This window comes from Palaemon carinicauda, chromosome 24 (assembly GCF_036898095.1).
Source record: "Palaemon carinicauda isolate YSFRI2023 chromosome 24, ASM3689809v2, whole genome shotgun sequence".
In the NCBI taxonomy this organism is placed as follows: Eukaryota; Metazoa; Arthropoda; class Malacostraca; order Decapoda; family Palaemonidae; genus Palaemon; species Palaemon carinicauda.
This window is the reverse complement of record NC_090748.1, coordinates 76,714,014-76,729,013: the sequence shown is the minus strand read 5'-3', so window position 1 is coordinate 76,729,013 and position 15,000 is coordinate 76,714,014. Positions and strand designations below refer to the sequence as shown.

The 15,000-nt window shown below is 47.0% G+C and overlaps 1 protein-coding gene across 1 annotated transcript in view; it reads left to right on the top strand.

Annotated features, from left to right (window-relative positions):
- tweek (transmembrane protein KIAA1109 homolog tweek) overlaps positions 1–15,000 on the top strand; it is a 789,520-nt gene that overhangs the window by 385,880 nt on the left and 388,640 nt on the right. Inside the window, 2 exon segments of the mRNA XM_068348609.1 lie at positions 1,698–1,859; positions 2,033–2,136. Coding sequence (XP_068204710.1) covers positions 1,698–1,859; positions 2,033–2,136 — 266 coding nt within the window.

Genomic DNA, 15,000 nt, shown 5'->3' with positions numbered 1-15,000 from the left:
TCAAACTTTTTACAAGAAGTTGGTAGAAAGGTGGGCCGTTTGTACTAAGTAAACTGAAAAGTATATATTAGAATTTGGATATATTTCTCTATAAAATAATTTTTAGTAATTCAACCCCATCAGTTTGCAATTGCCTAAGGAACTATGTAGATAGGAATACTACCTGTTGTAAGAACATAAAATCCTGGATTGCTGAGGTAGGCTACCTTCAAGGTGAATAAGGCCTGAAGATTAGCAATGGGCTGAGTAGTACCAGAATTATCATTTTTAAGAGAGGATCCACTAGGCCACTGAACTTGGCAAAGTGAGCTAGGGATGTTACGAGCTTATGAGGCTCATCACTATCAAAATTTGGCAGATGATGTGATTAGTCTAAAAGTGGAGGAGTGTCTCATTGTCATGCCCACTATAATCAACTAGCTTAGTCTTCTTTGGCTTTAGCCCTGACTAACAGGAAGTTTCTTTACTCTTTAAACTGTTAATTTGTTTTGCAGCCATTGAAACCTACTTTCCCATGAGAGATATCTTGAGGGAAGCACACACTTCACAATGGTTATTCATTATACAAAGGGAATGCAGATCATCATTCAGAAAATATTCTTGCGCACACTCAAGGCAGTAATTGCTAACAAAACCAAGGGAAGACATTTTAATGTGCAGTAATAATCAAACAATCTGAAGAGGTCATATCACTATTGAGACAACTGAGAAACTGAAGTACAAGACAAACGACACTGGAACATCAACAGCTGAATACCAGACAGAAGAACAATATACGAAATAAGTTATAATGAAAGAATTTAAGTATTTTGGTAGATTGATAATCTAAAATCTGAAAAGACTTTCAATAGGACAATTTTTGTGCAGTTGAAGAAAAAACTGTGTTTCTCGAAAGTAAATTTACAATCAAGAATCACATAAAATTTTAAAGGAATCATATATAGCTAAAGAAACATTATCAATATAGAGGTCTGAATGTTGAGGAACCACTGTCCTTAACCTACTTACAATCACACTTTGAGTTATTTTAGTCTTGAACTGCATGCCCTATAATTTGTACTATGCACTAATTTTAGCTAGATTTCTATCGAGGGATTCAGTAACCTCAGATCTACGAGATGGATTTAATGCTAGGAGAGTAGCATCATCTACCATATGCAACAAGTTTGTTTTCTAGGCCAAAATACATGTTTATTTAGAAGGAAAAGTGGTGGGCTAAGAATGCTACTTTGAGGATTATCAGATATTACATTCTTATAGTCACTATGATGTCCATCAACAACTACTCTTTGCTATTAGTTACAGTAATTGCAACAAAAACAGGTAGCTCGTATTCCTCGCTGCACCTCCTTTGTGTAAATTTTATCATAGACTTATTAATTCAAATAACTAGAAAGATAATTTTGAATTTTGTAAGATATATTGATGTATTTAAAGATAGGAAATGACCTTAATGACTTCCCATTTCAATATTTACCTTTGTTTATACCTATTCACCTCATATATTATGCACTATCAGTATTAGTGTTCATTTCAGATAATTTAGAGCTTCCAGACCACATTTATTTTTCCGTGTTTTAGAAATTTTGCTAAGATGAGATATTTATAAGGTAGACTCATCACACCTTTTTGTAACTTTGCTGAATAGTAGTGTTTGACTTGAATATCAAATACTGTATTGAACTTTTTATTTCCAGAATAAGTACCTGAAATTAATGCCTCTCAGTCAGACATTACAAGAGGATCCTTCATGTCAGCTTTGTACTGTATTGCGTCGCTTTGTACTGCAATCTTCCTCACGCACCATTGAAAGTAATCTCACTGCTCCACATTTGCCAAAATTAGCTACATTAAGACAGGTAAGTTACCATACCTTCCTTCTCTTGATTAGGTTTATGTTAAGGATGATTTGAAAGTTATGGAATTAACTTCAAGATTAGGGTATAATTAATATGCTCTATATAATGGAAGTTTATGAGTTGGAACATTGATGTTAATTAATGTACCTATATCTGTGTTATCCACATTCCAGGGAGTTGTAGTTCTTAGCAGGCAGTGGAAGAATGCACTTTATATGCCCCTCTTGATGGAGCAGACGTTCCGGAATAAGCAAGCTAGATCAACCTATAACTACAGGTAATCTTGTCACTGTACTTTAATATATGTATATGCTTGTAGTTTCTTTTTTTTTCTTACAAATTATAAAGCATAGATAAGACAGGATTGTTTTTCAGTAAACTTCTAGTTTACAGCAAAGAGCTGAAGTTAAAAGAAATTTTGCTAATATGATTTATTTCAATACTCACTTGTTCATATTGCTTCCCTGTGAAATTGCAGTTCAACTGACATTTACACTTAAATTTAAAAAAAAAATCTGTTACCTATCTTTCCATTAGACTTATGTCTATAACAATAAAGCAATGAGACACTCTAGTTTAATGAAAATCACCAATGGTTTGTCAAGCCACATCCTTTGCCTTTTCATTCTTGAAGTCAAAACTAATCCCTATCCTCTTGACAAGGTGATTATAGAAACAAGGAATTTTATTATTAGAATTCAATTTGTTTTTGTAAACCTCCTTTGATGTTCATATTGCTGACTCCCACATTGATGAAAATGATTAACATCATTAATTACTTATAGTTTAGATTATTTGCAACAAATCATCTCAAAATACATTTTGAAAATCAGGGTTCCATGTAACTAAAATTAAGATTCTTTTAAGTGAGAAAGATAAGAATTAATAAGGTGAAAAATATTATTAGACCACATCACCAGCAGGCATTATAGGACCTAATTCCCAGCAATTGTGAGAAATAAAATATTATCCTTGTGAAGGAAGAGGTCATAGCCCCTGGATTCAATGACTATAAAGATTGCGTTACTCCTATAATGTTGAAAATGCTGTGGGCTTCATGATAAAGTCCAAAAACCCAAGGGCCTTGAAATAAAAACCTTGTTTCCAGTGCATTAGATCCATAACCAAGAGGCATGAATAACAAAAGCACTAACATTAGATTGGATTCACCTGTGCTTCATCCCCAAAGTTAAGTTTTATCTTGCAGGAAAACACTTTGGTTTTAAAGTACTCCTTACAAAAAATGCTTGAGGCCATGTGATCGACCTATCGTGTGAGATTGTACAGGTAGAAGAATTCTTACCTCCAAACAACATCGCAGATTCAGCCCACGGATCAAGGTACTATTCATGCTTTCCAGGTACTATATACACGAAAATCCTTGCAACACTTGGTTGAATCTTTGAATATGGATGATAACTTGTTGCTGAAGAATTACTTAGATGAAGGAAAAAACTGTCAATGCTCTCTGGAATTGTGGCCAGAAGCAGTCAACGATTATAAGGTATTCTCTCCTGATGAAATCCACAACTCTGCAGTAGATAAGGAAGTGAGGCTGGTGAAATTCCTTGAAGGATATTGCTTCACAGATATAACTACCAACAATGTAAGTGACCTATTGAAGCCCAGTCATATCCATTAACGGATGAAGATTTGATGGAGGTGATGAGGTCTACAAGTGAGGATCAAGAACATTAGATTCCCGGGGAAGAAGAGGAAGTCGACCTAATATTAGAATGCCTTTCAATTCTAGCAAAAACAGAAAAAGAACTACTGTCAATGGCTGATGATTGGGGCCTGTTGAAGATTTGTGCATTGCTGTTCAGAAATGCAATCAACTGAGCCATGGAAGTATATAAGAACATCATAATACAAAAGAAAAGGCTGCATCATCAACAGCTGATCATTATGTTCCTCATCCTTGAAAAATGAAACCAAAAGCTACTATCCGTTTGTAGAAATAGAAGTTACTATACTGGACAATGACGACAACAACCATAGTCTATTTTTATAGCGGTGCATATTTGCACTTGACTCACAGGGGTGCCCTTTTAGCTCGGAAAGGTTCCTGATACCTGATTGGTCGGAAGTATTTTTGTCCGAACACCTTCATTGTTCTCGAATGATTTCCAAGTAATGTGAATCGAAACTTATTTATCAACCTATATTTCTCCATCATATATATGTTTTGTCAATAAACAATGTGAAAGAATAAATATATTATAAAGAATCGTCTTGGTAAGTCTAGATTTAATAACACAATCCGCCGAAGTCAACGACAGCAGCTGGTTTTCGGATGCACGCTTTGTAATTTTGTAATTTTTCACATATTTTAACGCAAACTGGGATAGATTACACTCAGCATAAGTTAAACATGTTATTATAAACTTTCTTTGAATCCCAGAACTTACCAAAAACATGGAATTAATAAAACCAGATATTTGTGAAAACTTAAAGGTAAAAGAACAGCCTTTAGCGGCCTGGTGGAAAAACGATCCCTTCTGAGTTGTAGACGCAGTTTGTTTTTTTCTTTCGTAATATAGTTCGGCCTATTCCTTTCAGTTTAAATAGTCTTACATTGTTTCTTTTCGTATTATTTTGCTTAGTATTTTCCCCATATTCCTGTTCCTCACCGAATATCTATCTATTTTCCCCGATATCCCTTCTTTCATATACTGTAGGCCTATGTGATATCCGCACTACGATTCCTTATGTTTTGCACCTTACGTCAGTAAGTATGTAAATAATAATAACAACATAAATTTTATGCTGTGTAGCAAGTATAACCTATTCTGTAAACCTGATATTAAGCATAGTATTTTTTTATTCCCGCCTCTACACTATTTTAATGAGACTAGCACGCGCTTCCCTTCAAGCCATCACTTTCGACAGAGGATAAGAAATAAGGAATATCCCATATATGAAAGAAGGGATATCGGGGAAAATAGATAGATATTCGGTGAGGAACAGGAATGTGGGAAAATACTAAGCAAAATAATACGAAGAGAAACAATGTAAGACTATCTAAACTGAAAGGAATAGGCCGAACTATATTACGAAAGATAAAAACAAACTGCGTCTACGAGTCAGAAGGGATCGTTTTTTCCGCCAGGCCGCTAGAGGCTGTTCTTTTACCTCCCCATAAGTTTTCACAAATATTGGTTTTTTTTAATTCCATGTGTTTGGTAAGTTCTGGTATTCAAAGAAAGTTTATAATAACATGTTTAACTTATGGTGAGTGTAATCTATCCCAATTTGTGTTAAAATATGTGAAAAATTACAAAATTACAAAGCGTGCATCCGAAAACCAGCTGCTGTCGTTGACTTCGGCGGATTGTGTTATTAAATTTAGACTTACCAAGACGATTCTTTATAATATATTCATTCTTTCACATTGTTTATTGACTAAACATATATCTGATGGAGAAATATAGGTTAATAAATAAGTTTCGATTCATATTACTTGGTAATCATTCGAGAACAATGAAGGTGTTCGGACAAAAATACTTCCGACCAATCAGGTATCAGGAACCTTTCCGAGCTAAAAGGGCACCCCTGTGAGTCAAGTGCAAATATGCACCGCTATAAAAAATAGACTATAGGATATTGCACCACCTGATGAAGGGCCAGCTGAAGTGGTGTCATCAGAAGAGCAGTAATGCTCTTCTTTGCTATACAGTATATTTACCTTCATTGTCATCATCTCCAAATTTCATTATTGCACATTAGTTATAATTATCATCATTAATCAATTTTACATATTTTGAGTACTGTTTGGATTTTTCTTTTTTATTTTGCGTATTTGTAAGGATGTGCATACATTAAAAGTATGTTTCAGTTTAAAATGTGTTAGTTCCATAACCGAAATACAAACCACGCTATTTACATAGGGTTTTACTTTCGGCGTAGCTGAAGTGACTAGCCATTAGATTTTAACGAGGGTTAAACTACCCCGCGCTAGTTAGCACGGGGGTAGGGGAGGGGTAGCTAGCTACCCCTCCCCCCTCCACACACCGGTGAGCTGCCTCACTTCACTTTTGGCTCGGACGATGTACAGACGTTTCTGTCCCGTCCTCGCATATTGACAGCCTTAATTTGTTTGCTTTTTCTTCCAGTGTGTGTTTGTTTGAAGTTGGCCTCTACCTTTGCTTCCCATCATGCGGAACTTTTATGTCGGCAATCCAGACAGACCCTCACACCCTTTACCCGCAGTGTCGAGGTCAACGGTGTAGTAGTGATAATCTGTGTATGGAATGTCGGGAGTGGCCTACCTCCCAGTGGGAGAGGTTTGCGCGGCGGCGTAAGAAGAGGTCTAAGAGAGACCGTTCTTCCCCCCAGGGGAAGGAAGGCTCCAAGGACTCTTCTTCCGTTGCCCGAACCTCCTCCGAAGCTCCCACTTGTTCGGTCTCTCGTGAGAGGCCGCCGAGTGGTAGCGTAGGCCCTTCTTTTGTTTCCCAAACTCGGTGTGCGGGAGAGGGCGTTGCCTCCCATAGCGAGGCAGCTCCCCCTCCTCCTCCGGGGGAGGATGTTATTGATTTTGTAGATTACGACCAAACTGTGTCTAATGATGATCTTTTCCAGCTTTGGGCTTCCTTGGGGCTTAAGGGCTCGCCCACCAAGGAAGCCCTATTTGATCTGATCCAGTTGGGGGCAGCTGTCCAACAGTCGCCGGTAATACCAGAGGTAGATCCCCTGGCTATTGACGACGTTGTTGTGACAGAGGCGTCCTACGGGTCGGGTCAAACCCCTGCTGCTACTGTTGCTGTTGTTGCTGAAGGCCTAGGTTCCCCCTCCGAACATCCTTAGAGGGGGAAGCTGGGTCCAACGGTCTCTCCTGCGAGTGTTGCTCCCCCTCGGGGGAGTGCACTAACAGAGACTCCTCTTCGGAGGACCGACGATGCTGATACCCTGCCTCGAGGTCGTCTTCGCCGTAAGGCTCGCCCTCCTCTTCGTCGCCGAGGCCTTCCTTCTCCTTACAAGGGAGTCAAGAGGCGCCTCCTCTTCGGGTCGTCATCCTCATCGTCCCCTGTGAAGGACTCTTCTCGTCGGCAGCAGACCGTAGCAGTAACTCCTCTGGACCTCTCTGCTGATAGTTTGCGATCTCCTGCGCCTGCCAGATCTTCCTTGCCTACGCAAGCACCGGTCCCTTTGGGGCAGAAGGGCTTCTCTCACAATGTGGGTGAGGCCCTTCCGCGCCAGGTTTAACCTGCGCGCCCTTCAGTAGCACGCAAGCAACACCGCTCTCCTGATCGCCAGCGCCCGTCTGCTCGTCAGCGCTCTCCTGCTCGCCAACGCTCTCCTGCTCGCTAGCGCTCTCCTGCGCGCCAGCCCCTCCTGCCGTAGAGTCTCCTGACTCTCCTCACCAGCGCGCTCCTGATTGCCAGCGCTCTCCTGCTCGCCAGCGCTCTCCTGCTCGCCAGCGATCTCCTGTTCGCCAGCGCTCTCCTGTTCGCCAGCGCTCACCTGGTCGCCAGCGCTCTCCTGCTCGTCAGTGCCCTGCGTGCAAGCGCTCTACGGCAGATGAGTCGTCAGACTCTTCTCGCCAGCGCTCTCCTAATCGCCAGCGCTCTCCTGACCGCCAGCGCTCTCCTGATCGGCAGCGCTCTCCTGATCGCCAGCGCTCTCCTGCTCGTCAGCGCTCTCCTTCTCGCCAGCTTTCACCTGCTCGCCAGCGCGCTCCTGCTCAGCACTCGCCTGCGCGCGCGCGCACTTCAGCCCCTGCTGCGCGTCCTGCGCGTCAACAGTCTCCTGAGCGCCGTCAACCTCCGGCGCATCAGCGCACTACGGCACGCCCAGTTCCTGATGCGCGCCTAGCGCGGCAACGTTCGCCCGCCCGCCAACGTTCGCCCGCGCGCCAACGTTCGCCCGCGCGCCAACGTTCGCCCGCCCGCCAACGTTCGCCCGCGCGCCAATGTTCGCCCGCGCGCCCACGATCTACGGATCTGGGCGCAGGCAAGGACATTGTTCCTTTGCCTCGCCAGCATTCCCCTACGCGTTGACCACCGCCTGCGCTCCAGTCTCCAGCGCGCACTAAAATGCATGCGCGCCCACACGCCCACGAGCCAACTCCTGAGCCCGCCCACGAGACTTCACCTTCGAGACCATCAGCCACGGCGCGCCATCCTACGCGTCAGCGATCTCCTACACGCCAGCGTTCTATTTACGCGCCCGCGCGATCCTTCGCCTGCTCGCAAACGCTCCCTAACACGCCATCGCGCCGACGCGTATGATCGCCACAGGGCTCCGACTCGCCCACGCGCCACCTCACCTGTGCGCGGTCGGTCGCCCACGCGTTCCGCGTGTCATCGATCACCAACGCGCTGTCGCTCGCCAACACGCCATCGTTCGCCAACACGCCATCACTCGCCAACACGCCATCGCTCGCCAACGAGCTTGATCTCGCATAGGCTCCATCGTTCACCTACGCACCATCATTCTCCCGATCGCCAGCGATCACCCAGGCACTCGCGCTCACCTGTGCATTCACGCACACCCTCGCCTGCGCGCCTACGCGCCCACTCGCCAGCTCGCCCGCGCGCGCCAACAGTCGCCCGTGCGCGACCCAGCACCCACGCGCGACCCCGCGATTCTGCCATCGCGCGAGCGCCAGCTCGACCCGGTAGTTCTGCCAGCGCGCGGACGCCAGCGCGATCCAGCGATCCTACCATCGCGCGAGCACCAGCGCGACCCCCGGCGCGATTCCCGCCGGGTTTCGCAGCGCACCCAGCCTTGCGAGGTACCGGGGCTGCGTACTTCCAGATCGTACTCGCGATCACCATCGCGGAAGCGCTAAGCACGCGCCCAGGAGCAGGAAGAGTCATCGGAGAGGTCCGGACAACATTCTTCTTCCTTTTCTTCGTTTCAGGCAGGCCCTGTAGTATCCACTCCGAAGGATCAACCGATCCCCTTCCCTCCAGCGGGGGTCGCTGACACTGCGTCGGTCAACCGCCAGCCTTGGTTCAGTTCCCTGATGAAAGCGGTCGTGCAGGCTATGAAGCCAGCCCTCACTGAAGAGAAGGAGAGGAGTGGATTTTGCGGTGACTTCTCCCCGGGTTAAGCTGGCTCCCAAGAGGTCCGTCGGGAAGGCCCCTTCCCCCTCGCAGACGTTTTCTCCTTCTCCTGTGGACGAACCTTTCCCGCCCTCGGGAGAATCCAGTGAGGTGAGACACTCTCCCACGGCACCAGTGGGAGGAACCCCACCTCAAGGAAGAGAAACATCTCGCGTAGGAGGGACCTTCCAGACCACTTTGCTGGAGTCCTGTATCCTTCCCAGGAGGGAGCCCAAGGACTCCAAGATGTTACCCAAATCATCGTCGAGGTTTCGTCCAGAGTCAGCCCTTCCCCGGGAGAACGTCTGCGTGTCCCCCCAGGAAGAGCCAATGGGGACAGGAGACTTAGCTGCCAGTCCACAAGGAGGAGAGCAGCGCGAATTGGAGCACGCCTTCTGGCAGGTCCTTGGACTAATGAGGCAACTCAATAGTTTCAAGGATCCTGAGACTGCCCCTCACGAAGGCAAGGATACTGTCCTGGACCAGGTTTATGGCATTCAGAAGCCCCCCAAGACCAGTGCAGCCCTGCCCTGGTCCCAGGGGGTGAAGAGCGCCAGGGACAAAGTCGAGGGCCAGCTTTCCGAGCTCGCCTCCTCCAGCTGTTCTTCTGCCGGGAACAAGCTCCTCCCACCTCCTCGCGTGCAGCAGAGGAGGTACTTCGAGATCATGGAGTCGCTTTGTTTAGCTCTTCCCCTCCACCACTCCGTGGAAGAGCTCACTAGGGGTCTCTCAGTAGAGAAACTCAACGCCCGGCAGGTGACATTCACGGCGTCGGAGGTCCTGAGCCAGGAGAAGGTTGCGAAGTGTGCCATGCAGACCACTTCGTGGCTGGATGTCTGGCTAGGGTCTCTGGGCATCCTATTGCGCTCTGAGGACTTGTCCAAGGACAGTAATAGGAAGGCCCTGGAGACCTTCCTCCTCTCGGGAACGCGCTCTATCGAGTTTTTAGCTCACCAGGTCACTAACCTGTGGGCTAACTCGATTCTCAAGCGCCGTGATACGGTGACAGAGGTTCCACCCGAAGGTCCCCGCTATGGATGTCAGCAAGCTCAGACATTCCTCCATCCTTGGAGGAAGCCTATTTGAGCCCAAGGACGTAGAACGGACAGCTGAGAGGTGGAGGAAGACGAGTCAAGATTCGCTCCTCCAGAAGGCCCTTACATCTCGGCCCTACAAGCCTCCAGCTCCTCAACAATAACAGCAGCCTCGCAGGACACCGAAGTAGGCTCCGGCAGCTAAGACCAAGGTTTCTAAACCGCAGCCCTTTCCTGTCAAAGACAAGAGGGGCGCAAAGTCCTCCAGGGGAGGCAAAAATCCTAGAAGGAGCGGCCGAGGACGCAAGCGCTAGGATTGGCAATCCCCCTGCGTGTCCACCTGTGGGGGGATGCCTACAAAGTTGCGTGCTCAGGTGGCAGCAACTCTGGGCCGATTCCTGGACGACCTCTGTGGTCGGACAAGGATATCGCGTCCCGTTCATTTCATCTCAACCTCCCCTGACAGCGAATCCAGTGTCGTTGAGCTCCTATGCCACGGGATCGGCAAAGGGGCTAGCCCTTCAGGCAGAAGTCGAGACCATGCTCAAGAAGGATGCTCTCCAGGAGGTCGTGGACGGCTCCCCAGGCTTCTTCAGTCGACTCTTTCTTGTAAAGAAGGCGTCTGGAGGCTGGAGACCCGACATCGACCTCTCAGCCCTGAACAAGTTTGTCAAGCAAACTTCGTTCAGCATGGAGACAGCAGACATGGTCAGACTTGCAGTGAGACCGCAAGACTTCATGTGCACACTGGATCTGAAGGACGCGTACTTCCAGATCCCAATCCATCCGTCTTCCAGGAAGTACCTATGTTTCAGCCTAGACAACAAGATCTACCAGTTCAAAGTGCTGTGTTTCAGTCTCTCCACAGCACCTCAGGTGTTCACCAGAGTGTTCACACTGATATCTTCGTGGGCGTACAGGAACGGCATCCGTCTCCTTCGTTATCTGGACGACTGGCTGATCCTGGCAGACTCGGAGTCGACCCTTCTTCAACACCGAGACAGGCTTCTGGGAATTTGCCAAGATCTAGGGATCATGGTAAATCTCGAGGAGTCCTCTCTGCTCCCAACACAACAACTGGTATATCTAGGCATGATATTGGACACCAATCTCCACAAAGCCTTTCCATCAGACGACAGGATAGCAAGGCTGAGGAGGGTCGCAGATCCTTTCCTCAGTCGAGAAGACCTTCCAGCCCAATCGTGGTTACGTCTTTTAGGTCACCTAGCCTCCTTGGCCCGTCTAGTTCCCAACGGCCGCCTCAGGATGAGATCCCTGCAGTGGCGGCTCAAGCCCCGGTGGGATCAAGGCATCGATTCCCCGGATTTCCTGGTCTCGATAGGACCTGCGGAACGGACGGACCTGCAGTGGTGGCTGACCGACGACAACCTTTGAAAGGGTGTGGATCTTCTCGTCCTTCCCCCGGATTTGATGCTGTTTCGGACGCGTCAAAAGAAGGGTGGGGGGCCCACGTTCTGAACCAGAGGGCCTCAGGCCTATGGTCAGAATCAGAAAAGTACCTCCACATCAACCTGCTAGAGCTGAAGGCCGTTTCGCTGGCCCTTCAACAGTTCTAACAGACCCTGGCGGGCCACTCTGTGGTGGTGATGAGCGACAACACCACAGTAGTGGCTTATATCAACAAGCAGGGAGGTACCTTTTCACAACAGCTATCCCATCTTGCAGTAGAGATACTAAGATGGACCGAAGTCCACTCGATACGTTTATCAGCTCGCTTCATTCCGGGCAAAAGGAATGTGCTCGCCGACAATCTGAGCAGAGCTTTGCAGATAGTGAGTACCGAGTGGTCTTTGGATCCTCAGGTAGCCAACAAAGTCCTTACTTTGTGGGGTTCCCCGACAGTGGACCTGTTCGCGACAGCCTTGAATTTCAAGCTGCCGCTGTACTGCTCCCCAGTCCCGGACCCCAAGGCACTCTGGCAAGATGCCTTCCAACAACGGTGGGACAACATCGACGTCTACGCCTTCCCACCGTTCTGTCTGATGAGAAGGGTGCTCAACAAGACCAGACTATCGGTCACCCTGTCGATGACCTTAATAGCTCCGCTATGGCATCATGCAGAGTGGTTTCCGGACCTTCTGCAGCTCCTGATGTAACCCCCGAGAGAGCTTCCCCCACGACACGAGCTACTCAGACAACCACATTGCAACATCTTCCACAAAGCCGTAGCATCGCTTCGGCTTCACGCCTGGAGACTATCCAGCGTCTCTTCACCGAGAGAGGATTTTTGCAACAAGTTGCAGAAAGGATGTCTCGACACCTGCGAAAGTCATCCGCAGGGGTCTACCAGGCGAAGTGGAGAGTCTTCTGTGGTTGGTGTCGTGGGAGGGGTATCTCTCCCCTCGATGCCTCTATTCCAGCAATAGCGGAGTTCTTCGTTTATGTGTGGGAGGAAATGCGCCTTTCGGTCTCGGCGGTGAAAGGCTATCGCTCAGCCTTAAGCCTTGCCTTCAGGCTGAAAGGAATAGACATTTCCTCCTCGCTGGAACTTTCCTTACTCATACGTAGCTACGAGCTTACCTGCCCTCTGTCGGAAGTGAGACTGCCTCCTTGGAACGTGGTTCGGGTCCTCAGGGCTCTGAAGAGACCTCCGTTCGAACCATTACGCCAGGCCTGTGACCAACACCTGACTTGGAAGACGGTATTCCTGCTCGCTCTGGCTTCGGCCAAGCAAGTCAGTAAACTTCATGGTCTCTCATACGACATCGCCCATTCAAGGGGATGGGGGGAGGTAACATTCAGGTTCGTCCCTGAGTTTGTTGCCAAGACTCAGAACCCTGGAGTGCCGGACCCACGGTTCGACTCCTTCAGGGTTGTGAGTCTCCGCTCCGTAACAGATGACCCAGATCACCTGCTACTCTGCCCAGTAAAAAGTCTGAGACGTTATCTGAAGAGAACAGCTGCAGTCTGTCCCCGCATGCAAGCCCTGTTTGTGAGCACGGGTAGGACGAAGAGGAGGGTCACCAAGAATACCATCTCAGCCTGGATTCGACGGACCATCCATCATGCCTTGAATCCAGACCCTCCTCCGTCACGTCGCCCTAGGGCGCATGATGGTAGGGGCATCGCCACGTCCCTGGCCTTCAAGAGAAACTTCCCTGTAACGCAGGTTCTACAAGCTGGAGTCTGGAAGCGTCAGACGACCTTCACAGCCCACTACCTGCAGGACGTGACCCACAGGAGCCTCGATACTTTTTCTATCGGCCCTGTGGTGGCTGCACAACAGCTGGTCTAACCTCAGGCTCCTTAATGGACAAGTAGCAGAAGGTTGAGGGCACTGTTACCCGGTTTTAGTCTGCGTGAATGAAAGAGTATGTCTGGCCCTTACTTCTTTCTTCATCCTCCCCTCTCTTGGGGAATGCAGCATCCTGGGTCTCTGCATAGCTGACCTCAAACCTCTGCAGGTAAACCATGCTTCCTTGTGTTCCTAGTATTAAGTACAATACTGTCGCGTCCCCCATACCCTGACGAGGTGGTATGGGGACGTCCTAGCCTAGAATTCCATATAAAGGACTTCAGGTCAACTTCCTAGGATGAGTCACACTTCATCTCTCCACACACAACTTATGTAGGCCGCTCGTTTCTTGCGTAGCAAGAAACTTGTGAGGTGCAGGGACTCTTTTTCTTGAAGTGGTTCGCACTCGGATTCTGAGTCCCCGGGTAAGCCAAAGCCAGTAAGGCTGAGGACTTTCCACCCTGCCTAAGGGTAAGTCACCCTATGTAAATAGCGTTCGTATTTCGGTTACGGAACAAATTACAAATTTGGAGATAATTTGTATTTTTCCTAACCCTTAGCTATTTACACATATTTTCCTGCCAGCCCTGTCCCCCAAGACAAGTCCTACCTCTAAGTGAAGTGAGGCAGCTCACCAATGTGTGGAGGGGGGAGGGGTAGCTAGCTACCCCTCCCCTACCCCCGTGCTAACTAGCGCGGGGGTAGTTTAACCCTCGTTAAAATCTGATGGCTCGTCACTTCAGCTACGCCGAAGTAAAACCCTATGTAAATAGCTAAGGTTTGTATGGTTTGGAAAAATACAAATTATCTCCGAATTTGTCATTTAACCCTTTCACTAGAAGGCTGTGGTTCTGCTACTAAAGCTATATACGAGATTTTCACCAGCTGATATACTTGCTCACTTACTCTATAATAGTCTACATTTCCATGTTAGTTTTACTGCTGATTACGGAATAATTTTTTTTTTCAAAATTTTGCTTTATTTCCCATTATATTTCACTGTAAACAATCAAAATATTTTTTAAATTCATGTTGAAGTGATTATAGAATAATTTTTAGAAATTTGTTTTTATATTTTCTCCTAATAATGGTAAACCACTGTGCTTTTGTGTAAAAGCTTTATATTAATTGAAGTGACTATGTTATTCTGTAATAATTCTATGATAAATAGCCATTGAAAGGTATGAAAATACTCTTCAGTAATAATAGAATTTTCGTTGCACAGAAATGTAATGAAAATATTGATTTATTTCCTTTGACACAAAAGTATTCTATAATGTATAATAGTTCCAACACTAAATTCAAACCATTTTGCTCCTTTTTATGCCTCACCTGTGAACAATGAGGATTGTTCCCTCAAGCATCTAACCTAGAAGGTTATTTTTTCGGTTCGCTATAGCCTCTGGGACTAGAGTTAGTGAAATAGTGGCCCTATCCGGAGATGAGGGCCACATTAAGTGGGAGAACTGCATCTCTTTCTGATATAACTATTCTTATTAAAGATGCCCTACCTACTAAGAGGTGGAGCTCCTGGAGAATCTGCCCTCTGAAGGAAGATGTCTCTCTAGGTCTGCTAGAGCGTCTAAGGTCTATCTTCATAGAACTTCAGACTTCAAGAGGAACAGCTCTTTACAGGAGAAAACTTTGGATCAAACTATCCCTACAACTGAGGGCGAAGCTCACCTACCTTTTTCGCGGAGCGGATCCTGACAGTACTCCTGCAGATAAAAGATCTGAGGAAAGTTGCTTCATCACTGAACCTTTCAGTGTGTGGACTTTAGCCTCTTCGTTCACCTATTGAT